The sequence below is a fragment of the Saccopteryx bilineata genome, chromosome 8 (genome assembly GCF_036850765.1).
Source record: "Saccopteryx bilineata isolate mSacBil1 chromosome 8, mSacBil1_pri_phased_curated, whole genome shotgun sequence".
In the NCBI taxonomy this organism is placed as follows: domain Eukaryota; kingdom Metazoa; phylum Chordata; class Mammalia; order Chiroptera; family Emballonuridae; genus Saccopteryx; species Saccopteryx bilineata.
The window spans coordinates 6,681,421-6,708,289 of NC_089497.1; the positions used below are offsets into that span (position 1 = coordinate 6,681,421).

The window sequence follows — 26,869 nt, forward strand, 5'->3', positions numbered from 1 at the left end:
TCTGCCAAATTCATTGGCAAGCCTGTTGCTCTACCTCATAGACTTTGTGGATGAGAGAAAGTAAGTTTGCATTTAGTTTTATGTGACTTACGTCTGAAGGAAGAATAGGAACTAGTAAGCTGTTTTAGCAAGTTATTCTTTAGCATAATCAACAGGAAATATAATGTTTAATAATTTAAGACCCGTGTTCTTAAAGAATTCAATTTTTAATTGATGCTAATACTTTTTTGTACTTTTAGCTTATGTACGTTTTATACATACCTTTTTTACATGTTTGTCATAACACATTCACAGTACTAAAAAGCTTAAAAGCAAAAACCTCTGGAAGTTACACTTGTAGACCCCCCTTTTTTTAGTCTGTACGTACTATAAGTTTATTGATTCTAATACTATAAGTTTATTGATTCTAATACTATAAGTTTATTGATTCTAAGATGCGTTTTATTTTCCCATGTTTTAACATCCCTGAAATTGGGAGATGTCTTTCAATTGATGTCCACCAGGTGGCAGTCATGGTGATGGAGCTGTCGTCACCAGGACATGGGACATTTGGCCTTCCTGCTAATGTTGTCTTTACTTCGGTTGCGTTAAATGCCTTAGTAGTACTACACAGGTTCAGTTTTATTGCTGTTATAAATGTTTTGAAAAGAACTGTACTATGTCATTTGGCATTAAAGCAAAAAGTATGTATGCATGAAGGTGCAGAAAAGACCAGCAGGGTGTAAATTCAATATGAGAGAAGTAAGTATTCATTGTTGAAATGATAACCACAGCCCCAGTTAAAACCAAACTCTTTGTGAAATAAAGGAGAATTATTTTATGAGTAAATGAAGATATGATGCATTTTAGTCCTGAAATGTGCAAAAACATTCCCTATCACAAGCTAAGCAATGAAATTTAAGGCAGGAGAAATTGCTAAATCTTTGGAATAGCTTGTTTGTGTGACCAATAGACCTTACTGACTGTTGTTGAGGCAATGCGTCATAGCTTTATATATTTATTTATTTATTTATTTATTTAAGCGGAGGGGAGACAGTGGGACAGATTCCTGCATGCGCTCTGGGATCTACCTGACAACCCCCATCTGGGGCCAATGCTTGCATCAACCGAGCTATCCTTAGCATCTGAGGCTGATGCACTCAGACCAACCGATCTGTGCTCAGCGCCCAGGCCAATGCTTGAACCAGTCGAGTTACTGGCTGAGGGAGGAGAAAAGGGAGAGGAAAGGGAGAGAGGAGGGGAGAGAAGCAGATGACCGCTTCTCTTATATGCCCCGACTGGGAATCAAACCTGGGATGTCCATATGCCAGACTGATGCTCTATCCACTGAACCACTGGTCAGGGCCAGAGAAACTTGTCATAGCTTTAATTGCTTCATTTCTTTTTATTAATGGAAATAATGAATTTGATCATCTTGATGCATTTTTTACATCTGCTAAGATAGTCATTTGGTTTTTATTTTAATCTATTAAGTTAATATTTTCTGTTAATATCAATATACAGTAATACTTTATATTATAAATAACACTTATTAATATAACATCTTATATGACTATATTTATTATAATAAATAACATCTTATACTAATACATTTACTGATGTCAAACCATCCTGTAGTTCTGGGAAAGCAACTCTTATGAACATCTTTTCAAATAGTGTATATAAATTTGCCTCATTCTTTTTTTTTATTTTTTATTTGACAGAGACAGAGAGAGAGGGATAGATAGGGACAGACAGGAACAAAGACAGATGAGAAGCATCAATCATCAGGGTTTTTTTTTGTATTTTTCTGAAGCTGGAAACGGGGAGAGACAGACAGACTCCTGCATGCGCCCAACCGGGATCCACCCGGCACGCCCACCAGGGGCGACGCTCTGCCGCGACCAGAGCCACTCTAGTGCCTGGGGCAGAGGCCAAGGAGCCATCCCCAGCGCCCAGGCCATCTTTGCTCCAATGGAGCCTTGGCTGCGGGAGGAGAAGAGAGAGACAGAGAGGAAGGGGGGGTGGAGAAGCAAATGGGCGCTTCTCCTATGTGCCCTGGCCAGGAATCGAACCCGGGTCCCCTGCACACCAGGCTGACGCTCTACCGCTGAGCCAACCGGCCAGGGCCAATCATCAGTTTTTCATTGCGACACCTTAGTTGTTCACTGATTGCTTTCTCATATGTGCCTTGACCACGGGCCTTCAGCAGACCGAGTAATCCCTTGCTCGAGCCAGCGACCTTGGGTCCAACCTGGTGAGCTTTTTGCTCACACCAGATGAGCCCGCGCTAAAGCTGGTGACCTTGGGACTCGAACCTGGGTCCTCCGTGTCCCAATCTGATGCTTTATCCACTGCGCCACTGCCTGGTCAGGCTGCCTCATTCTTTTTTTTTTTTTTTTTTGCCTCATTCTTTTAAAAAAAGTTTTTCCATTGATGTGAGAGAGAGAGAAGTATCCACTCGTTTCACTTAGTTGTTTAGTTTCGTTGTGCGCTCATCAGTGTGCTCTGACTGGGAGGCCAACCTGTGACATTCGCACACAGGGACAACACTTTACTGCTGAGCCACCGGCCAGAGTTACCTTAATCGGTTTCATCATTATTATTTTATTTTATTATTATTTTTTTTTGTATTTTTCTGAAGCTGGAAATGGGGAGAGACAGTCAGACAGACTACCTCATGCGCCCAACTGGGATCCACCCAGCACGCCCACCAGGGGGTGATGCTCTGCCCCTCCGGGGCCTCGTGACCAGAGCCACTCTAGCGCCTGGGGCAGAGGCCAAGGAGCCATCCCCAGCGCCCGGGCCAACTTTGCTCCAATGGAGCCTTGGCTGTGGGAGGGGAAGAGAGAGACAGAGAGGAAGGAGCGGGGGAGGGGTGGAGAAGCAGATGGGCGCCTCTCCTGTGTGCCCTGGCCGGGAATCGAACCCGGGACTTCTACACGCCAGGCCGACGCTCTACCACTGAGCCAACCGGCCAGGGCCTCATTATTTTTTTGCTGAATGAATATATTATAATATTTTAAATGGCTACCTTATTGATGTGCATGGTTTCAGGTTTTTGCTACTGAAAAACAATGTAGCCGGGGCCATACACCTTTATGAACTCCAGTTATGTTTCTTCTTAAGATTTTATTTTTGATTTTACAGAGTGGGGGGAGGGCAAGAAGTCGTTGCTTCACTCTAGTTGTTCATTGGTTGCTTGTCCTGTGTCCTGTCACCAGACAAGCCTGAGGGTTCGAACCAGCGACCTCAGGGTACCAGGTTGGTGCTCTATCTATGCCACCACAGGCCGGGCCAACTAATGTTTCTATGGAATAAATTTTAGAAATTCTGTACATTTTCATTGTTTGATAATATAAAAACAGTTTAAAAATTAATTTCAATTAAAAACAAATAAATGAGACTAGTAAAAAATTAATTTAAAGGAAGTCTTTGCTTGATTCAAAAATGTCCCTCATTGTTGGGAAATATACCAACATGCTAACATGCTTGTTTTGAGGTAATGACTTGTGTGTGACTTTTTAACAGACTTCAATAGCAGAAACAGAACTTACTTAAAAAAACAAAATGCTTCTGAAACCAAGTACTAATTAGAAGTTCTGCAGTTGTTGGCAGTTGAAAGTTAGGAACTATTGCCAGATAATCATGTAGCATAACGCATAACGCGTGGAACAAATTGAAAAGAAATTTACCGAAGCAAGTTGCGTTGCATTTTTGGGAGGTCTAACAGTGAAACTTACTACCAATTCTTTTTCAGGGTTTTTTGATTACTTCAAAACCCGAGAATGCCTGTGAACCCATAGTGCCTCCGCCGCTAAGAGACAACTCGTCTGGCGCTTTCATCGTGTTAATTAGGAGACTTGATTGCAATTTTGATGTAAAGGTAATGTTTGCTTTTATATTTTTTTGTTTCTGTATGTTTAGTTAGTATCTTAAATCCTTTCTTTCTTGTTTCAGTAAGGATTTAAGAAAGTTTACACAATTCAGATTTAAAAATGGAAAGTGTGAGGACAAAAGCAAGATGAGATGGTGAGGGTGGAAATACAGGAGCAAGCATACATCAGTCTTCCTCGCTTGCTACAAAATGTATTCTGAGCTTTCAGCAGCTAGTACGAAGAGGGGCATGCCATTGGTTTTATGAGTCACAGTTTTAATAAGATGGACAACAGACAAATTTGCTAGGACATAAATAATTACTACTGGTTCTAAGAATTTCCAGGTGGTTATTGGGCATCTCTGAACTGCGGTTGAGTGATGGAATCTTGCCTGACCTAATGGAGGAATGGAAATGTTAACCTTTGGTTTTATGTCTTCAGCCTCCTGTTCCACTTCCTAGATCTGGGTCTGTGTTGACATGGGGATTTCTCTGTTGTAATAAGCTGATCCACTTGCCTGTGTAAAGTTCATCTTCCCCAGAGTGGGTTAAGCTGGCATTTCAGATAGTAAAACAAAGTGCTGGGGGAATTCCCTCACCCTCATTATTAGTGCAACACTAAAGGAGTGTTTTTTGATACTTTTCTTTCACTTTTTACAAATCAATTTTAGAGAGAGAGACAGGAAGGGAGGGAGATGAGAATCGTTGTTGCTTCACTTAAATTGTTCATTGATTGCTTCTCATATGAGCCTTGACAGACAAGGGTTAGGGGGGCTCAAGCTGAGACAGCGACTCCTTGCTCAAGCCAGTGACCTTGAGGCAAGCCAGAGACCATGGGATCCTGTTGATGATCCCATACTCGAGCCAGCAACCTGTGCTGCACGCGATAGCAAGCCTGTGCTCCAGTCCTCGGGGTTCGAGCTGGGGACCTCAGCGTCCCATGCGAAGTTCTGTCCACTGCACCCCCGCCGGTTAAGCACTGATTCTTTCAATACTGTTTTTGCAGATCTGTCTTTGGACTGTGCCTGCATTGTATGTGCTCCTTTTATTTCATGAAAGAAATAACACCTCCATAATAACCTTATTAAGGAATAAAACTAATAACTGTGAAGGGGGGTGAAAATCTAGAGCACTTTGTAAATAGTAGATACTGTTACTGTTGTATGTTAGTAATAAATCTTAACTCTTTTTTTTTTTTTTTTAATAAATTTTTATTAATGTTAATGGGATGACATTAATATTTCAGGGTACATATATTCAAAGAAAACATGTCTAGGTTATCTTGTCATTAAATTATGTTGCATACCCCTCACCCAGAGTCAGATTGTCCTCCGTCACCCTCTGTCTAGTTTTCTCTGTGCCCCTCCCCCTCCCCCTAACTCTCTCCCTCCCTCCCTCCTGCGTCCTCCCCCCCCCCACCCCTGGTAACCACCACTCTCTTGTCCATGTCTCTTAGTCTCGTTTTTATATTCCACCAATGTATGGAATCATGTAGTTCTTGTTTTTTTCTGATTTACTTATTTCACTCCGTATGATGTTATCAAGATCCCACCATTTTGCTGTAAATGATCTGATGTCATCATTTCTTATGGCTGAGTAGTATTCCATAGTGTATATGTGCCACATCTTCTTTATCCAGTCTTCTATTGAAGGGCTTTTTGGTTGTTTCCATGTCTTGGCCACTGTGAACAGTGCTGCAATGAACATAGGGCTACATGTGTCTTTACGTATCAATGATTCTGAGGTTTTGGGGTATATACCCAGTAGAGGGATTGCTGGGTCATAAGGTAGTTCTATTTGCAGTTTTTTGAGGAACCACCATACTTTCCTCCATAATGGTTGTACTACTTTACATTCCCACCAACAGTGTATGAGGGTTCCTTTTTCTCCGCAGCCTCTCCAACACTTGCTATTACCCGTCTTGTTGATAATAGCTAATCTAACAGGGGTGAGGTGGTATCTCATTGTAATTTTGATTTGCATTTCTCTAATAACTAATGAAGCTGAGCATCTTTTCATATATCTGTTGGCCATTTGTATTTCTTCCTGGGAGAAGTGTCTGTTCATGTCCTCTTCCCATTTTTTTATTGGTAAATCTTAACTCTTAATCGCCTTTAAAGTGGGAAGTAGATTAGAGCCTGAAGTCAAATATAGTCGATTTCCTGCTCTTCAGAGTTCTTAGGTTGTTTTTAGTAGTTTGAATTTAAACCGTTTTAAGATCTGTTCTAAAACGAAGCTGTAATAAATTATAGATAGATTATTCCAAAACAATGAAATATTATTTGGTACTTCATGAATTTCTTGCCTCTGAAAAGTGAAACAGACTAGCTGCTGACACCGAGGTTTGTTACACACTGTTACGAGGTTTGTTACACACTGTTACGAGGTTTGTTACACACTGTTGTGACGTTTGTTACACTGTTACAAGGTTTGTTACACTGTTACGAGGTTTGTTACACACTGTTGTGAGGTTTGTTACACACTGTTACGAGATTTGTTACACACTGTTACGAGGATTGTTACACACTGTTGTGAGGTTTGTTACACACTGTTATGAGGATTGTTACACACTGTTGTGAGGTTTGTTACACACTGTTGTGAGGTTTGTTACACTGTTACGAGGTTTGTTACACTGTTACGAGGTTTGTTACACACTGTTACGAGGTTTGTTACACACTGTTATGAGGTTTGTTACACACTGTTATGAGGTTTGTTACACACTGTTACAAGGTTTGTTACACTGTTACAAGGTTTGTTACACACTGTTGTGAGGTTTGTTACACTGTTGTGAGGTTTGTTACACTGTGGAGGCTTGTTACACGGTTACGAGGTTTGTTACACTGTTCCGAGGTTTGTTACACTGTTGCACTGTGTAATTTCGCGCTCAGCTCAGTCTTTGGTAAGTAGAAACCAGAATACCTTTACTTTCTTTGTACCTTCCTTTTGTAGATGCGGATGAGAGGTGGTTCGCTGTGACACTGAGGGAAATCCTGTAAATGAATACTTAGTTTTGAGGGTGGAGCACAGCCCAGAAGTGTGCAGGTGGGCTTGTGAGGCCCAGGTGACTCCGACGACCTTTTTCTGACAGCTGCATCATCTAAGTGCTGGCGCGGGTGTGTTCTCCTGGAAGCCTTACTTTCTTTCTGTCCCCTCTGGCAGAACGAGTCGACCCAGCTCGGTGTGCCACCCTCCCACTCTGCAAATACCTCCTCGTTGCTCTTTGTCACATTACTGCTTTTTAATTGTATGTTTCACTTATGTGAGCTTCCTGTGTTTAGAGTTCACGTTTAATTTGTATCCTAGTGCACAATAGGAGAGCAGTAGAGATTCGGTAAGTCAGACTACGTGGGATGGTAGTAAGCCTTCTACTTAGGGGTATAGTGTGTTCTTTATAAACATGTCCATGTAAAAACATGTAGAACAGTCCCCCTGTCCCTCCCTGGGTAGTGCCATTGGTGTCAAATTGATTGATGGTAACAGTGGCAGAGATGCCTACTAATCGGCCGGGCAGCCTCGTGGCCCGCAGTCTGCAAGCTGAGGAACCGCAAGCTGAGGGGCCGCGCTCTAATCCAGGCTGCGCCGGAGACCCGGCCCCCGGGGTGGTTGGGCTGTGAGCCCGGAGCCCGGGAATTACTGGCTGTTCGGACTCACCAGAGAGAGGGAGTTTACCCTTCTTTTGCTCTGTCTGGTTTGGGCCCTTGGTGAAGTGGACGATGCCCGCCCACACTAGTGGAGACTAATCTTGGTTCATTTTACTGAATCGAATACCATTCTCTTCCAGAAACCCCCTCACAGACACACCGCAAAATCATGTTCTGTCAGCCAGCGAGGCACTGCTAGCCCCATGGGGCTGACACACAAAATGAACCATTGCACTGAGTTTTCATAAACTGCAGCCTGCTGGTGATTCACATCGTGATGTAGACACTCAGTGTCAGTTTATGGTAAAAGGTCTAACTCGGCTTAGAAAGGACAGCTCAAGTTATGGTAGTGCGTAGGAATAAAATGTTCCATCAGTGCACAAGAATAAGAGTCAAGGTCACCTGCGGAGGTCACGTGACTTGGTAAGGAGACCGTCATTACTGGAGAAACAATCGTGTCTCACCCGTTTCCTTTCTGAGGGCAGTCACTGGCGGGCGGCCATTAGCTTTATTGCCCGTAACCTTCAGGTCAGAAATCTATGCCTGTATTTTTTGGACATTCATATTGATGATTAGATCAAGCTCTGTATTATGGACCCTAATTTACCGTTTATGTACAGTGTTTTTTCTGAATTACAAATGAATACTCTTTGTGGATAATAAATAGTGGTTCATTTATCATATAACCACAGTTTTCTATGAATGCATAGACTTAAGAAAGGAGAAGTTTTCCCTTTTCCTGATGTAGCAAGCTGGGATTGAGTACCGAGAGAAGCTTAATTCAGCACTATACAGAATGCTGCAGTTGTTAGTAGTTACAAGGCTATTTTTTTTGTCCAAACTGACCACTTCAGACAGACTATCTCAGGCAAATGAGAAAAGCTCTTAAAGCTTCCCTTAGAGAAAGGAACCCTTTTCATTGATGACAGCACAAGAGAAAAGAATGAAGTAAAAATCTTTATCACGATAGTTCAAACGATTAATGGTTATGGGTATTCTAGGGTTTTACTTTTTGTAAACTCTTTAGTTTTCCTTTCAGAGATGAATATGGTACCGTAATTAAGGAAACCTAGACATCTTTTATTTTCTCCATAACAATGAAGTGAAGTTATGTGTTAGAATAGTGGAGACAGCAGATCAGAAGCTACCCCAGTGTTTGGACGTAGATAGAGGAGATAGCCAAGCAAGACGGTGGGCGCACATTAGGGAACTGCGTTATTTGTGCAGTCCAAAATAAAGAGCATTTACAAAAGTTTTAATCTTCTGTGGGGAGAAGCACATCTGAGCCTTTAAATTTATCTCGCCCTGAAGAGACACAGCAAAGCCTGCATTCAGAAACAGAACTGGGGACACGTGGGTGTCCAGAAGGCCAGTGAGAACTATTGATTACCCGCCAGCTGTTCTGAAAACAATCACTTTTACTCACACTGGGAACTGGAGCCTCTGAAATATCAGGCTCCTGAGAAGAAAAGCAAAACAATGTTATATTGTTTATTTTTGCACAATGCTGTTCTTTACTGTGACAAAATAGAATTCTTTGGAAATATTAGTCCTGGGTATTTAAAGTTAAAAAATTGCTGGCTCTTGGATAAATAAATTATGGCTATGTTAAATATCAATATTATTAATATTAATTTTATATTAAATATTTAGTATTTAAATAGTTAAATGTTTCAGTTAGAAAAATGACTTTTAGCATTCTGAGGCAGAGTTCTCACAAGGATTGTATCAGTATCCCAGTGGGAAGTACATTATTTAAAAACTTGTAAAAATATCTGGTTATTTCAGGAACATTAAGATAATCATGTAAACTAGAATTTTTCAAAACTGTACACATTTCTTTTTTCTAGCTGAGTAAAGATTAGTTGTCAGAAACCCATCCACCATCCATTGTCATTACAGTCCAGGATATTTCTACCATGTGGTTTTTTGGGTTTTTTTTTTTTCAGGGACAGAGAGAGAGCCAGAGAGAGGGCTAGGTAGGGACAGACAGACAGGAACAGAGAGAGATAAGAAGCATCAATCATTAGTTTTTCGTTGCGACACTTTAGTTGTTCATTGATTGCTTTCTCATATGTGCCTTGACCATGGGCCTTCAGCAGACCGAGTGACCCCTTGCTCAAGCCAGTGACCTTGGGTCCAAGCTGGTGAGCTTTGCTCAAGCCAGATGAGTCCGCGCTCAAGCAGGCGACCTTGGGGTCTCGAACCTGGGTCCTCGGCATCCCAGTCCGATGCTCTATCCACTGTGCCACCGCCTGGTCAGGCTACCATGTGGTTTTAATACAAAGACAACTATTTCTTTGGGTAGCCACTGACTTCATTTCTAACCGAACTCTAAGGAAGCTTGGTAAACAGAAATGATGCAGTGCATGTACTTCCCAATTTTATCGTTTTACGCTCTAATAATTATTTTTGAAAAAAATGCAGCTGCAAAGCCGTATTTTAAGCCATTATCAAGAGGCTGAAAGGACAGATACTATTTCCTCCACGTTTTTGGGGGGCATAGACGGAGATGCATGTAGGTTGTAGATAAGGAATAGGTCCGCCTGACCAGGTGGTGGCGCAGTGGATAGAGTGTCAGACTGGGATGCGGAAGGAATAGGTTCATCATCATTTTCTGTTGGAATGTGACTTTCACAAAACTTGGTTGGGGTACAGACCCCTACTTGACCTGACTTCTGACTGTCAGGTCACGTCTGTACTTCCCCTGACCTCTCAACCTTAACCTTCAAGAATTCACAAGGCCCATATATGGGGCAGTCTCTCTCCTTCTGTCTTGGTTTTGACCATATTCGTCATCCGTAATGCCCCCTCTGCTTGTCTGTCTAGGAAACCTGTGGAACCCTTTCCAGATTTTTCTCCGAGGCAGAATGGATCACTTCTTTTATATAGCACTAATTTAATCCCATGTCAGTCTCTGTGAGCGGAAAGATAACTTTTTATATTCTACAGGTCTAATGCCTCATACTTTGTGGTACTTGATGGATGGTTAATTAATATTTGCTGAATGAACTAATTTAGAAAACCCTAAGTGTTTACAATTAAGTTTAACTGGGTTAGGGAATAAACCATATTACTGGAACCTTCTTTGGCTTCATGTGCATTTAACTAAATGCTCTTATGTATTTTTTTTTTTTTTTTTTTTTACAGAGTCAGAGAGTCAGAGAGAGGGCTAGATAGAGACAGACAGACAGGAACGGAGAGAGATGAGAAGCATCAGTCATTAGTTTTTCGTTGATTGCTTTCTCATATGTGCCTTGGCCATGGGGCTACAGCAGACCGAGTAACCCCTTGCTTGAGCCAGTGACCTTGGGTCCAAGCTGGTGAGCTTTGCTCAAACCAGATGAACCCTTACTCAAGCTGGCGACCTCGGGGTCTTGAACCTGGGTTCTCCGCATCCCAGTCCGACGCTCTATCCACTGCGCCACCGCCTGGTCAGGCATGTATTTCTAAATCTAGGTATTCATTTGTCCCACAAATACTTTTCTGTAGGTCCAAATGTTTTATCAGAATTTTAAAAAAATTACCATAAACTTTTTTGTGTTATTTGGATGCTAAGGTCATAATGATAAGTAATATATATGTAATTTTTTTTTTGCAAAATATTCTTTATCTTACAGAATAGCCTCTGGTTTCCCTTTCTAGGATTACCTTTCATTGTCCTCGGTCAGGTGTCTGGCTCATACATGGTGTCCCCAGAACTGCGCATTTATTTCAGTAGTACCAAGCAAGTAGGTATGACCTTGGGTAGAAATTAATCTCTGGAATTATCTGAAAATTATTTAATGCCATTATTTAATTTTTTTACGTTTCTCTACATACAGCTACAAGGTAATGTATAGCATCTGTTATTCATCTACTTCAGAATTATGTTTAAAAGAATCCACTGAAAGAATGTGTCAGGGATACTTACTTGGTGGATAGAAATTTTTCTACCCATATATGGATTAAACAGCTTTATGCTACTATTTAGTTAATTTATTCATTTGTTACTTCTACCCTTTAACTGATAAACACATCAGCATTTTAATAATTAGGTTTCTTTATACACAAATTTATTCACTCTTAAAACAACAAAGGAAAATTCTTCCTTTTATTTATTTATTTATTTATTTATTTTTGTATTTTTCTGAAGCCGGAAACGGGGAGGCAGTCATACAGACTCCCACACGCGCCCTACCGGGATACACCGGGCATGCCCACCAGGGGGCAATGCTCTGTCCATCTGGGGCATTGCTTTGCTGCAGCCAGAGCCGTTCTAGCACCTGAGGCAGAGGCCATGGAGCCATCCTCAGCGCCTGAGCCAACTTTGCTCCAATGGAGCCTTGGCTGCAGGAGGGGAAGAGAGAGACAGAGAGGAAGGAGAGGGGGAGGGGTGGAGAAGCAGATGGGCACTTCTCCTGTGTGCCCTGGCCGGGAATCGAACCTGGGACTCCTGCACGCCAGGCTGATGCTCTACCACTGAGCCAACTGGCCAGGGCCAAAATTCTTCTTTTTCAAAAGAATTAGGAAGGTAATATTCAGTGACAGAAAAAAGATGAAAATGGTAAAATAACATGTACTTTATCCTAACTCAATGAAGCTGTGTTATTCCGGTAATTATTTACAAATCTCTTCCCCACGCATTCTTTTGCTTTAAAGTCCAGCTATCCAGATTACCCAGAGGCACTGCCAGTGGTGGGGAAAGACACGCTCTGCAGGCAGCGGGAAGGACTGACCTTACAGGACTGAACTTCATGTAATGCGGATGAAATGCTCTTGGAGCCCGCGACTGTCTCCCGTGGAGCAGCTGTTCTCCTGTGGCCCCCAGGACCGGGAGGGAGGCTGGGCAGGAAGGGGCTCACTTTTGGCAGTTGTTGAGGCAGCTGGAACTGCCCAAACCCAGTGTGCGTAGCCAGGACGGTCAGGGACCTGGCCTCAGAGCCACCAGTGTCTGTCCTGCTGTGTTAAATGTGCTAAACTCTCCGTGTTTAGATTTTATTAGCACAGGGGTTATAGTAAGTGAGTTTAACATCTGATCTTCATGAAGGAGTTTCCTCTTTCTAATATTGTTACAGTGCTTTCAAATGTTGTAATGAAGTGATGATGATGTTAAGCATGCCATAAGGTGATTGCTTATTCAAGCTGCTTATTTTCTGACTTGTGTTTGAAAGGGTTGAGATGGGAAGGATTTTTTGATAAGACCATAGCAGACCCCAGTGATAGAAGTGCATTTCCTGTTTTTATTTTTGGATTGAGACAGAGAGACAGGAGAGAGATGAGAAGAATCAATCCATAGTTTCTTCACTTTAGTTGTGTATTGATGGCTTCTCATATTTGCCTTAATTGGGGGGCTTAGGCCAAGCCAGTTACCCTTTGCTCAAGCCAGCAACCGCCTAACCAGGCAGTGGCGCAGTGGATAGAGCAGTGGTTCTCAACCTGTGGGTCGCGACCCCAGCCGGGGTCGAATGACCAAAACACAGGGGTCGCCTAAAGCCATCGGAAAAGGCGACCCACAGGTTGAGAACCGCTGGGATAGAGCATCAGACTGAGATGGTGAGGACCCAGGTTCAAGACCCCGAGATCGCCAGCTGGCTTGAGCAAGGGATTACTTGGTTTGCTGAAGGCCCATGATCAAGGCACATATGAGAAAACAATCAATGAACAACTAAGGTGTCGCAGCAAAACACTGATGATTGATGCTTCTCATCTCTCTCCGTTCCTGTATGTCCCTATCTATCCCTTTCTCTGACTCTCTGTCTCTGTAAAAAAACAACAACAACAACAAAACCAAAAAACAAAAAGACCCAGCAACCTTGGGATCATGTCCATTGTCGGGAGCCGATCAACAACTGCTGGCTGACAAGGTCACAGCAGAAGAAGACCCACAACTGCTGGCTGACAAGGTCACAGCAGAAGAAGATCAAAAACTGCTGATTGACAAAGTCACAGCAGAGAAGACCAATGGCTGAGGGGTGACAAAGTCACTGCAAAGGAAAGGCACAACGATACTTCCCCCTTTGACTTTTTGAATTAATCTGGCCTTATATCCCCCCTTTTCTGGGTGTGTGCTATTAATTATGGCACAGGGATAATAGTACCATGCTTTCCCTGTAGATTCGTAGTGATTTCTTTGGAAATGAGACAGAGGGTGTGAGTTCCACAGAAAAGCCTGTAAGCCCCTTGAACTGGGCTTATAGACATAAGAGGCTGGCTATGATATCCCTCGTAAAGGGTTAAGTCTGTAGGAGAATTCCTTCTTAATCATGTTAAAAAGTATAGATTGTGACTTGTGAATGGTTAGGAGGCAGTGGCTGTGCACAGAGCACCCTTCGGCCTTCACTTAACATTTTTTCCTCCCTAGCCTTTTCATGGATAAGTAGAGAAACATTCCTTTCTTCTTGCTTATTTGATCTGCAAATAGTGGTATATTCTGAGAAGAATAGAGTCAGAACTTAACTAGTGTTTAAATATAATAAATAAGTAATATTTGACTAGACAATAGTATCTTAGGTAAGGTATAGTAGAATGGCCCATTGTGTGGCCTAGGATGAGAGCACAGTCAGCAAGAAAAAAAAATGTTTTACTAAGAGAATTGTCTTTTGACTAAAGGCAATTGCTAGGCTTTCTCAATGAGATGTTCTCATGAGATTTAAAAATGTAGGGAAATCCATGGAATGTCTTGTGTTGCTGCTGGGCTATCTTGCAAGTGCACTCTGCATATCTTTGGGTGAAAGCTATTCTTAATGTTATGTTAATTTCTTTAGAGGCAAACCTTTTAGAATCTTGTGAGAAAAAGTAGGACACTGCATAAACTCAAGGCCATTTACCTGAGCAAGCAAGCGGTGGTCCATTGTTAGTCGTCTGCTAAATCTCTCTCTGCCCCTTAACTCACAACAGCAGTAAAGTTAGTTAACTTTTAGAACTAATACTCTAAAAGCTTTTACTGATGTTGTTATCGCTATTCAATTTATTTTGTATTTTGAATGATTTGCTACCTGATTTGTGACTCATAGATGTAAATTAACTGTTATCAGGAAACATGCAAACATAGTGAAACAAAAGCAATAATTAACACCATGTGATTGTAACTCAGTGTGCGTGTATAAAAAGGGAGCTATACTAGCATTTGGGAGAGATGCCTGGCAGTAAATGCTAACCAGAGAATAAAGAGAAAGAAAAGAATTCCGCTCTCACTCCATTTTCGCCAACGCCGTCTCCTCCTGTGGGACCCCTGGATCCCCCCCCCCCGGGGCTGGACCCCGGCAGTCCATGATCCTGTGCTCAAGCTGGTGACCTGTGTTCAAGCTGGCAAGCCCATGCACAGGCCGCTGACCCCGTGCTTAAGCTGCAAGCCTCGACTCAAGCGGATGAGCCTGTGCTCCAGCTGGCGACTTCAGGGTCTTTAACTGGGACCGTCAGCGTCCCGGGCCGACGCTCAATCCCCTGTTGCCCCCACAGTCAGGCTCTTGTTTCTTCAGGTAGAGCCTTTTCTTTTTGTTCCATGATACATATTTCTTTTCTTTTCTCTTGATTCCAGCCTAGAAAACTCATGGGTTTGTCTTTCTTACTTCAGCTGCTCTGGAGTTGAGCTTTTAGTTCACTGCCTAAAACACCAAAATGAATAGGCAGGCAGGGGAGGAGGATGACCAGAGGTCTGTCACCGGGTGGCGCTGAGCGTCACAGTCCCTGCCATTAGTTGCAAATTTCCAGCCAGTAGGCTGATGGCAAGTTCAGGGAGTTATTCTTTTGCTGCACACAGTGTTCTCCCATCAAACTTTATTTACAGTGGTGGGTGGGTTGAAATGAGCTTCTGTGTTAGAATGAGAAACAGTTAAGGTTTGCATGGATATGAATCCTATCACGTGAACTTGCATCAGTCTTCCATTTTAATATGTAGTTTTTTTTTAAGTGAGAGGAGGGGAGATAGACAAACTCCCACATGCGACCCTATTGGGATCTACCCAGCAACCCTGTCTGGGGCTGACTCTTGAATCAACCGAGCTATCTCAGTGCCTGATGCGGATGCTCAGACCAACAGAGCCACTGGCTGCGGGAGGCAACGAGAGAGAGAAGGGAGAGAGGGAGGAGAAGAGAAGCAGATGGTCGCTTCTCATGTGTGTCCTGATCTGGGACCGAACCTGGGACGTCTGCATGTGGGGCTGATGCTCTATCCACTGAGCCAGCCGACCAGGGCTAATGTACTTTAATGTGCACAGGTAACTGGAGACCGTCGTGTGGGACCCTTTCTTAAACTTCAGTAATGAAAATTAAGTATTTAGGGAGCTATTAACTGATGTCATTTTTATTTTATTTTTTTTATTTTTATTTTTTTTGTATTTTTCTGAAGCTGGAAACGGGGAGAGACAGTCAGACAGACTCCTGCATGCGCCCGACCGGGATCCACCCGGCACGCCCACCAGGGGCCACGCTCTGCCCCTCTGGGGCCTCGCTCTGTCACGACCAGAGCCACTCTAGCGCCTGGTGCAGAGGTCAAGGAGCCATTCCCAGCGCCCGGGCCATCTTTGCTCCAGTGGAGCCTTGGCTGCGGGAGGGGAAGAGAGAGACAGAGAGGAAGGAGAGGGGGAGAGGTGGAGAAGCAGATGGGCGCTTCTCCTGTGTGCCCTGGCTGGGAATTGAACCTGGGACTTCTGCACACCAGGCCGATGCTCTACCACTGAGCCAACTGGCCAGGGCTAACTAATGTCATTTTTAAAAATTGGTAATAGTTCATTATAAAGTAAAAGTTGTTTTTTTTTTAGTGAGAGAGACAGACGGGGACAGACAGGAACGAAGAGAGATGAGAAGCGTCAAGTTTTCATTGTGGCACTTTAGTTGTTCGTTGATTACCTTCTCATATGTGCCTTGACCGTGGGGCTACAGCAGAGTGAGTGACCCCTTGCTCAAGACAGTGATCTTGGGCTCAAGCCAGCGACCATGGATGGGGTCATGTCTATGATTCCACACTCAAGCTGTAGACCTTGGGGTTTCAAACCTGGGTCCTCAGCATCCGTGGCTGATGCACTGTCCACGGTGCCACCACCTGGTCAGGCTAAACGTTCTCTGTTCTTTTTAAGTATCTTCAAACTAACACGCATCAGAAATAGCTGCACATAAATGTTTAGTTAGGTTTTTTTATTTTTGTAAGAGATTCTTTAAAAATCTAAACTTTTTATTAGCACACATTTACAGAATAGAATTAACATCTTTAGTATTTGACTGTGGGTAATTTGAAAACTACATGTATTTTATTTCTCCTGATAACAAAAGTAACAAAATAGAAAAAGGTAAAAAAGTCTTAATCCTACCAAATTAAATACATTTTTTTGTTGTCTTTTCTGATTTACTTATTTCACTCTGTACAATGTTATCAAGATCCCACTATTTTGTTGTAAATGATCCGATGTCATCATTTTTTATGGATGAGTAGTATACCATAGTGTATATTTGCCACATCTTCTTTATCCAGTCTTCTATTTTTTTTTTTTTTTACAGTGATTAAAGCCTTTAAGCAAACTCTTGGCCAATACAGCAAGAATCCATAAAAGAGTAGTGTCCTTAACATGTTCACCAAGTCCAAGTTGGCACCAACACCATTCCAAATCCCTGCAAATGCAACCCAACCCCAGTTCTGTCTGTTAGGAGCTGTTACAAAGAGCAGGAGTCCAGGAAAAGTCCACATCCAAGAAAAGTCCGCATGGCACTGGAATTGTCACAATTCTATACTTTGCAGCTCACGTTCAAGTCCCAATGACCACTGCTTCTAGCTGGTAATGATTCATGTAGACTGGAAAAGCCATCTGCAGCTTGTGTGGAGATGGAGCTTCTGTTCTCCTCTGCCTGGAGAGATGAGACCAGGTTGCTTTTCCCTGGAGCTCGGTGACTGTGGCGTGGTAAAGAGAACCTTGGGATACACTAAGTTCCCGCCACGCGAGTCTCTCCCGGCTGCCGTTCTCTCCAGGGAGCTGGGCAGCCCTCTCCGCATTTCTGCTTTTCCTACCTGTCTTGGTGTGGCTTCTTCAGTGTTCCTTGGGTGAAGAGTCCTCCTAGTTTACAAAGTTGGTTTTTCCAGATGATAGTTCTTAAAATTAGTTTGTAATCCACTTTGGTTCTGGGAGGTGGATGTTGGTATGTCCGCCTACTCCAGCGCCATTTTGTCTTCCTAGTTAGGTTTACCTAATGTCACTGAGAAAAAGATTAGTTTTAATCGTTAGGACTAAATCATGTACCAGATGCAATAGTAAAATTCATTGGAAACAGGCACATTCAAAGACCTGTACACGAATGACTGACTTTGTGATGGGTGTTGCAGGATGTTGTTGCAGCGAGTGGAATACTACAGATCTCCGTGTTGACTGCAGCCAACCTGCAGAACATTAAGAACTGACTGTGAGTGGGTTTCAGACGTTTTGACTGCAGCCCACACTACAACATTTATTTTTACTTGTGCCCCAGTTATAACAACATACAGACTATTATAAAGTTTTATAAAACAGTACATACCTGTACTACTTCCGATGCTCTCTGGTATACAACTTTTCTTTTTACATAAAAGTTTACCAAAGTAAGTTATTTTATTACCCACAATTTTCACTACCCATATGTTTAAAAGTTATTTTCCCACGTGCCAGAGATTGGCTTTCAGATGCTGCCACTGAAGTATAACATCAAGTCATGTTGATTGTTTCAAGTTCCAGGGATTCTGGCTTCTGTTTTCTGCTATATTTGAAACAAATAACTATGGCTTTGCATACAAATACAGATTTTGCTGGCCTTACCAAAATTTTTTCTAAAGAAACAAATTCAGCTTATCTCCTAAGCCTAACTAAGCCTAACTAAAGATACACAGTTGTAGAGTGCCATTTGTTAAAAATAAACACTCAGAACATCACCTAAATTCAGAGAAGAGCGCATGCCTCTGTCCTACCACAATAAATGTTGCACAGTTGCAGCATTGAAATCATGTACTTTTCCTAACAGTTTCTCATGGATCCTTTATAGCAGGGGTCGGGAACCTATGGCTCGCGAGCCAGATGTGGCTCTTTTGATGGCTGCATCTGGCTCACAGACAAATTTTTTAAAAATATTTTATTTATTGATTTTTAGAGAGAGGGGAGAGAGAGAGAGAAGGAGGAGGAGCAGGAAGCATCAACTCCCACATGTGCCTTGACCAGGCAAGCCCAAGGTTTTGAACCCGGCAACCTCAGTGTTCCAGGTCGATGCTCCATCCCATTGCGCCACCATAGGTCAGGCCCACACAGACAGATTTTTAATAAAAAAAATGATAAAAATATAAAACATTCTTATGTATTACAATCCATTCATTTCTTACCGCTCCTGTTCATGGTTGCGGGTGGCTGGAGCCAATCACAGCTGTCCTCTGGGATGACACCAAATTTTTATTGGATAATGCTTATGTACACAGGTCATTGTTTGGCTCTCACAGAATTACATTTTAAAATATGTGGCGTTTATGGCTCTCTCAGCCAAAAAGGTTCCCGACCCCTGCCTTATAGCCTTAATTTTTATTTTTTAATTTAGAATTCTTAGGTTTACTTCTCAGGTTTTTTTTTGTTTTTTTTTTTAACAAGGTTGGAGTGAGGCTGAAATGATTACTATACTGATCACAAAAATTAGGGGATATCTCAAAAATGAATATGAAGCTATAAAATATGCCCTAATTTTTGTGAGCAGTGTACTTGTCAACTAGGAGCAAGCTCAGAGAGAGAGAGGAAGTGATATTTGACACAACGTTCAGGAGAAAACCAGCTAAGGTCTGGTGAAGCGTGTTCATGTCACTGGAAAAGGTCAAGTTATATTTGGTGTCTTTTACTTGGAAAGCTGGGGAAATGCACATTATTTCAGTAACATTTTTATCCACAAAGACTGAAGTAAAAATTTTCATATCTTAGGAGAGACTAATGAACAGATAGAAGGAAATTTTGTTTTGTGACATATATCTTGCTGGTTAGGGCTGGATCGGCAGTTACCTTTTGATTTAGTTTGATTAAACAAGTATTTATGTCAGTGAGATTCTTCATTATATCTAGGCTATATCTAACACTATATCTGGGCTTGAGAGATATACAAATAAACAAGGCGGTTCTTTAAGGAACATAAAGTCTGGCATTCGGGATGCTCTAGAGCAGTGGTAGTCAACCTGGTCCCTACCGCCCACTAGTGGTAGTCAACCTGGTCCCTACTGCCCCCTAGTGGTAGTCAACTTGGTCCCTACTGCCCCCTAGTGGGCGCTCCAGCTTTCATGGTGGGCGGTAGCGGAGCAACCAAAGTATAAATAAAAAGATAGATTTAACTATAGTAAGTTGTTTTATAAAGATTTATTCTGCCAAACTTAGCGAAAATCCAACATAAAGTACTTGGTAATTATTATTATATGCTTTAACTTGCTGTAACTCTGCTATAAATTTTATAAAGTAAAGTTACTTCCCTACTTTATAAATCATTATTACTGTGGAACCGGTGGGCGGTTAGGAAATTTTACTAACAGAGATACAAAAGTGGGTGGTAGGTATAAAAAGGTTGACTACCCCTGCTCTAGATGTTATCAGATTCCTGTTTATCAAGTGATAATTGGTTTAGTTTTTTGATAATGTTTTACCAAATAGTGTGAGAAGACGATCTTTTGTAATTTTAAAAAATATATAAATTTTTACAAAATTAGTCTTCTAGTATTGTGATTTTTATTTATCTTTAAGTGAAGCAGGATTTTACTTCTGTCTTTTTGAGAAATGGTGAAATTAGGTAAGTTTATTAATGAACTCTGGCAGTTGAAAATTATTCTGTTTAAAGTTAATTATGAGATGGCTTGATTAAAATGTTATCAGGTTGTCAGAGTACCCAGATGGGTATTAAAAAATACTGCTCTCAAGACAGAGACTTGTGGTTTATTTAACAAAATGAAAACATAGGTAGGTATCTTGTGGAAGTTATCGTTGTTAGTAATTCTCAAGTGTTTTTTTTTTAAACTTTTAAAAATAGCTCCATCTTTTATGTCTATGACTTTCTCATTCCCACAGCAGCTTTCTCCTACTGTCCACAAAACTCAGTTACACTTACTAAATTTAAAATGGATAAATACCATGTGTAAATAGTATATAGCATTTCTCTCTCTCTCTCTCTCTATATATATATATATATACACATACATACATATATATATATATAATATGTTTTTAGGTAGCATATTCTATCTACTAATATATGTGTTTATATTTCCTAATTGTACTTAAATCGTCCTGTGTAGCTGTTCTGTTTTTACCCATTCCAGAAGCCAATCATGGGTCACACATCAAACTAGTGGTCATGTCCCTGGTATTCTGCAGTCGTTCTTGATCTGTTTTCTCCTACCTTTCTACGTCAGTGTTTTAGTTTAGATCAGCGGTTCTCAACCTGTGGGTCACGACCCCGGCGGGGGTCGAACGACCAAAACGCAGGGGTCGCCTAAAGCCATCGGAAATACATATTTAACCCCTGTGTTTTGGTTGTTCGACCCCCGCCGGGGTCGCGACCCACAGGTTGAGAACCGCTGGTTTAGATAATTGTTACTGCTTTGTGTTCAGATTCACTGATCTTGCCTTCTGTCCTGTCTAATCTTTTGTTAAGTCCATCTAGTGAACTTTGTGTTGCTGATATGGTATGTTTCTTCTCTAGTTTTATTTGCATCTTTTAAAATGCATGCTTGTTTGTGTGTGTACATGTGTCTTTTCCATTTCCTCTCAGTGTTATTTATATTCATGTTTTCTTTAAAATCCTTGAACATAATTTATACTTTTGTATAGTTTATATTGTTATTGTAAATAAATACAATTATAATAAGTTATTGTCTGTAATAGCTGTTTCAAAGTTCTTGTCTGCTAATTCTGTATTTGTGTCATTTCTGGGTCTGTTTCTCTTAACTGATTTTTCTCCTGTTTATAGGTCACATTCTCTTGTTTCTTTGAATGTCTAGTAAATTTTGATTGGCCATTGTGTTATATTGTTGAGTGTCTGGGTTTTGTTGTCTTTTTTAAAGACCAACTAATTTTGTTTTGCTGACAGTTAAGTTACTTGCTGATGAGTTTGGTCTTTTGAAAGGCTGTGTGTGTGTGTGTGTGTGTGTGTGTGTGTGTGTGTGTGTGTGACAGAGAGAGGGACAGATAGTGACAAACAGACAGGAAGGGAGAGAAAAGAGAGGCATCAGTTCTTTGTTGTGGCTCCTTAGTTGTTCATTGATTGCTTTCTCATATGTGCCTTGAACAGGAGGCTACAGCCCAAGCCAGCCACCTTGGGCCCAAGCTGGTGAGCTTTGCTCAAACCAGACGAGCCCGCGCTCAAGCTGGCGACCTCGGGGTCTTGACCCTGGGTCCTTTGAGTCCTAGTCCGATGCTCTATCTACTGCGCCACCACCTGGACACACTGAGGCTCGATCAAGTTTCAGTTGATCAAGAGTGGCCTTTGCTCTAAGAGTACTGTTTTAGCTCTGCTACGAAGCTGTGTTTCTTCTAGGGTTTCCTCTGAACGTCTTGGGGGTTCATAGTAGTTTCCCCTCTCTGCCTGGTCAGAACTTGAAATTCTTATGACTCTGTTTGAACTCTCAGAATTGTTCAGCTTAAGCTTGTCATAGTTGTTTCATCCCCAGTGGGAGTGCTTTTCTAGCCTCCTAGAGTCTCACTGTGCACCTACTTACACATCTTTATATTCAACCACAGACCCACGGAGTCCCAGTGTAGATTTCTGAAGTACTTTCCCTCCTCTGGTACTGTGGCCTGGAAATTCAAATCCGAGCCATCCCCGCTGCTTTGAACTGAGAGCTCTCTGTACAGAATGCAGGGGGGACTGTCGTGCTGTGCCCTGCCCTGCGCGGCTCTGCGAGGCAGTGGTCCACCAGGCTCCTAAGGGAGAGCCAGGGCGTGTGTAGGCGTCGCCTCTCTCTCTCTCTCTCTCTCTCTCTCTCTCGGACGGTACTGCACTGGTTATCCAGTGTGTGAAAGCAGCTGTTTCATAAACTGTCCAGGTTTTTAGTTAGTTATGGTGGAAGGGAAATCTGTATCAGTTACTCTCATGGTCAGCTGAACAAGTTCCCCATCCTGTAGTTGTCTTTTATGCCATTGATATTTGGAAGAATCCGGGCCAGTGGTTTAGCAGAATGCCCCTCACTTTGACTTTGTCTGATTGTTTCCTTGTGATTAGATTTAAGTAGACATTTTGACAGGAATTCTACATGTGAAATATTTTTTCCTTCATTTTAATTAGGTTCCGTTGTTCTGTATGTGTATTCTTAAGCAATACCACACTGTCTCAATTAATCTAACTCTGTGAAATACTTTGAAATGGGTAAATTTGAATCCTTTATCTTGATTCAGTTTTCAAGATTATCCTGATTATTCTGAGTCTCTCGAATTTCTCTATGAATTTTAGGATTGGTTCATTTTTCCAAAAAAGCAAGTGCCAGTCAGGACTTTTATATGGGTTGAGTTGAAATCTTAGGTAAGTTTAGGAGTATTGTAACTTTAACAGTCCATGAACATGGAATACCTTACATTTGTTTGGGTCTTCTTTAATACAGTTCATTGTTTTTAGACTTTTCAATGTACAAGTCTTGTACTTATTTTGTTAAATACACACACACACACACACACACACACACGTTTTATTTTTAGTGCTTTTGCTATATTTGAGATTCCCCCCTTGATTTTTATTTTGGGTAGTTCAATGTTGGTATATATGTATATTCTGATACATTGCCAAACTCATTTATTCTAATAGTTTATTTGTAGATTCTTTAAGATTTTCTGAGTCTAAGATCATGTCATTGCAAAATATAGTTTTACTCCTTTCTTTACAACTGGATGCCTTTTATTTTATTTGATTGCCTAATTTCCCTGGCAAGAACCTTCTGGATGACATTGAACAGCAGTGTCACGATAGTAATCATGGTCTCTTTTCTCTTAGAGGGAAAGTGTTCAGTTTTCACTCTTAAGTATGGTGTTAGCCATGGGTTTTTAGCAGGTGCTCTTAATCAGGATGTGGAAGTTCCCTTCTGTTTCTAGCTTGTTGAGTGTTCTTATCATGACAGGTATTGATTTTGTCAAGTATCCTATGTTAACTGCATCCCATGAATTTTGATGTACAAGTCATCCTCAGGTTACGACACCGTTCCGTTGGTACGACAGTGACGTAAACTGAATTTTGCTGTAAGTTGAAACACACCCTAGCCTGAATCACTCACCTCTCCTAACACAGTTGTAAAATCATAGTCTAGAACCTAAGAACACAGACGTGCTGCGGTACCGCGTGTTCTGCTGCCTGCGGTCCGTGCGTGCGCAGGAGCAGCGTAAGCCTCTGTTCTCATGGGAGTGAGCGTCCTAAACTTGAAATGTTGTATATGGAGGTTGTCGTAGCCCAAGGACCCCCTATATTTTTTTATTCTGCATGAATTACTCATAATCTGATACATTTCATTGTATTCTTTCAGCTTCCTAATAATATTAAGTGACTTTTTAACATTTCTAATAAAAATGTTGGAATAGTGAACTAAGCTAAAGGTTATATTATTATAAAATTAGGATTGACTAGATTAAAAATGGCTGCTGTTGTGAATCAAGCATCCTCTTATGATGCAGAAGTTACTATTTTGGAGACTAGCTTTAGGAAAGATGAAACAGGGAGATAGAACCAAAGTAAGCTACTTTAGATTGGAGGTATTTTTAATTCTTTCACAGTGTTCGAAATGAATTTTAAAGCCATCATCATTGACACAGCTTAGAAAATGGCTTTCATTTGACTCGTTTTTACATGTTAGTCATGCTATTAATTTTTTAAGGATTGTTTTACATTAGGAAAATACTGCTGTTATCATTCTCATTTTAAAATGGGAGGAACTAAGGAATAAGACAGGAAAATGCTCCAGCTTGTCCGATTGATAAGCGGTGGAGGTAGGTTTGAACTCCCAAGGGTTGACGAATCGAACTTGATCAAAGCACGTCTCTACCTCTTTGGAGCTAGATGGGTTTGTTGCTTTGAACCCTAACTACCTTGTTGTTAGCTTCTCATTCCACTTAATGCCAGGAATGAAATCAAGAAGATACCTAAAGAAGTTCTTGACAGTCGAGTGAAAAACATCCATTTATGTTTTAAGAACACACTTGAGATCTATCCATATGTACCTATATGATATGTAAGAAGTCCTAGGTATATGGTAGAGACTTGTTGACTTATATTTGTTGAAGCTGAGGGACTTTGTGACAAAGCACTTTCTTTCTCATGACTGTTTTCTGACTTGCAGGTTTTAAATGCTCAGAGAGCCGGATTCAAAGCAGCCATAGTTCATAATGTTGAGTCTGATGACCTCATTAGCATGGGATCCAACGACAGTAAGTACAGGTATCACTTTTCTTCTCTCCTGTTTGACAGATCTTTAGAACTAAAGCTTAGCAAGACATTTTTTCTCTCATTTTATGTTAAAACAAAATTTCTTCTCCATCAGTAAGGTGATTCCCAATTCTTAACCCCTTTGGGACAATTTTATTCACAGTAGAATTTGAATTGACTTGTTCTTATCTGAACAGTTAGTTTTTTTTTTTTTTTAAGTTAACATGGTTCATTTTAGAAGATGTGTTGATATTTTGGTGGAAAACCAAAGCTTTAATAGAGATAAACTTGCCGAGTTAAGGATGCCATCAAAGAATTTTCGTGACTTACTTAGTCACAAGAGTACGTTTTAGATGTGAGGCTCCTGTATTCTTGTGGAATTCCAAAGCCACGTACTTGTGCTTTCTTAAATACCAGTTGGTTATTAGCCCCTTGACATACATTAGCACTCCTATAGCTCTTCACTTAAAATGAAAATATCGTCCCTTACTCTGTACTCAATATTGGCGTGTAAGGAAAATGAGCCAGTTTTAATGACATAACTTCCTTTAATTAGAAAGTAATTTTTATTTTATTTTTTGTATTTTTCTGAAGTTGGAAATGGGGAGGCAGTCAGACTCCCGCATGCGCCCAACCGGGATCCACCCGGCATGCCCACCAGGGGGCGATGCTCTGCCCATCTGGGGCGTCGCTCTGTTGCAACCAGAGTCATTCTAGCGCCTGAGGCAGAGGCCACAGAGCCATCCTCAGCACCTTGGCCAACTTTGCTCCAATGGAGCCTTGGCTGTGGGAGGGGAAGAGAGAGACAGAGGAGGGAGAAGGGGAAGGGTGGAGAAGCAGATGGGTGCTTCTCCTGTGTGCCCTGGCCGGGAATCGAACCCGGGACTCCTGCACGCCAGGCTCTACTACTGAGCCAACCGGCCAGGGCCTAGAAAGTAATTTTTAAGCTGTGTGCCTTCACTTAATTTAGCGAGGATGATAAGAGAAGTCTGCTTTGTGGCTGAGGTGACTTTGGACCCCACCTAAAGATGAGCTGGTCGCCAGGAGAACCAGCCATGTATTAGAGCAGTGATCCCCAACCTTTTTTGGGCCACGGATTGGTTTAATGTCAGAAAATATTTTCACAGATCAGCCTTTAGGGTGAGACAGATAAATGTATCACATGACTGAGACAAGCGTCAAGAGTGAGCCTTAGACAGATGTAACAGAGGGAATCTGGTCATTTTTTAAAAATAAAACATCGTTCAGACTTAAATATAAATAAAACGGAAATAATGTAAGTTATTTATTCTTTCTCTGTGGACCGGTACCAAATGGCCCATGACCAGTACCGGTCCGCGGCCCCGGGGGTTGGGGACCACTGCCTTAGAGGGTTGGACCTTTCAGTCCCACCCCCGACCCCCAGGGAGGAGAGAGGGCCTGGGGCATGACTATTATTATGGTGCTTCTGTAATGATGCCTCCAAAACAAAAAACCAAAAAAACCCAAGATGGCCTTTTGGAAGCTTTGGGTCGGTGAGCGAGTGGAGAAGTGGGGGTGCTGGGGGAGGGGGTGCCTGCACAGACGTGGAAGCTCCGCCCCTTCCTCCTCCCTTGCCCCTTCTATCTCACCTGTCTCTCTGTTCATGAGTTACATTCTTTCCTACTAAACTGGTCATCCAGTAAGGAAACTATTTCTCTGAGTTGTGTGAGCTGCTCTAGCAAATTAACTGGACCCAGCGGGCGAGGGGATGGAACCTCCCATCTGGAGCTGGTCAATCAGAAGCACAGTGACAAGTGGATTTGCAATTGACTTCTGTCTTGGGGGGTCTGGTCTTGTGACACTGAACCCTTAACCTGTGGAATCTAATGCTGTCTTCAGCTATGTAGCATCCGACCTGAGTTCACTGGAGTTGTCTGATGGTTTATGGGAGAGAGAAAGAGAGAGAGAGAGAGGGAGGGAGACACACACACACACACACACACACACACACACGAAATTGGTTCAGAACCCAAAATACACCACCAGCATTCATGATTAGGTA

General features: G+C 41.8%; 1 protein-coding gene across 5 annotated transcripts in view; it reads left to right on the top strand.

Moving 5' to 3' along the window:
• RNF13 (ring finger protein 13) overlaps nucleotides 1-26,869 on the top strand; it is a 100,279-nt gene that overhangs the window by 40,806 nt on the left and 32,604 nt on the right. For 4 of the 5 annotated variants that reach the window (XM_066241733.1, XM_066241735.1, XM_066241736.1 and 1 more), the window contains 2 exons: nucleotides 3,740-3,865; nucleotides 24,761-24,848. In XM_066241733.1, the coding sequence (XP_066097830.1) occupies nucleotides 3,740-3,865; nucleotides 24,761-24,848 (214 nt within the window). Of the gene's footprint in view, nucleotides 1-3,739; nucleotides 3,866-24,760; nucleotides 24,859-26,869 lie in introns of those variants that run through there. The other variant, XM_066241737.1, reaches the window with a different exon arrangement.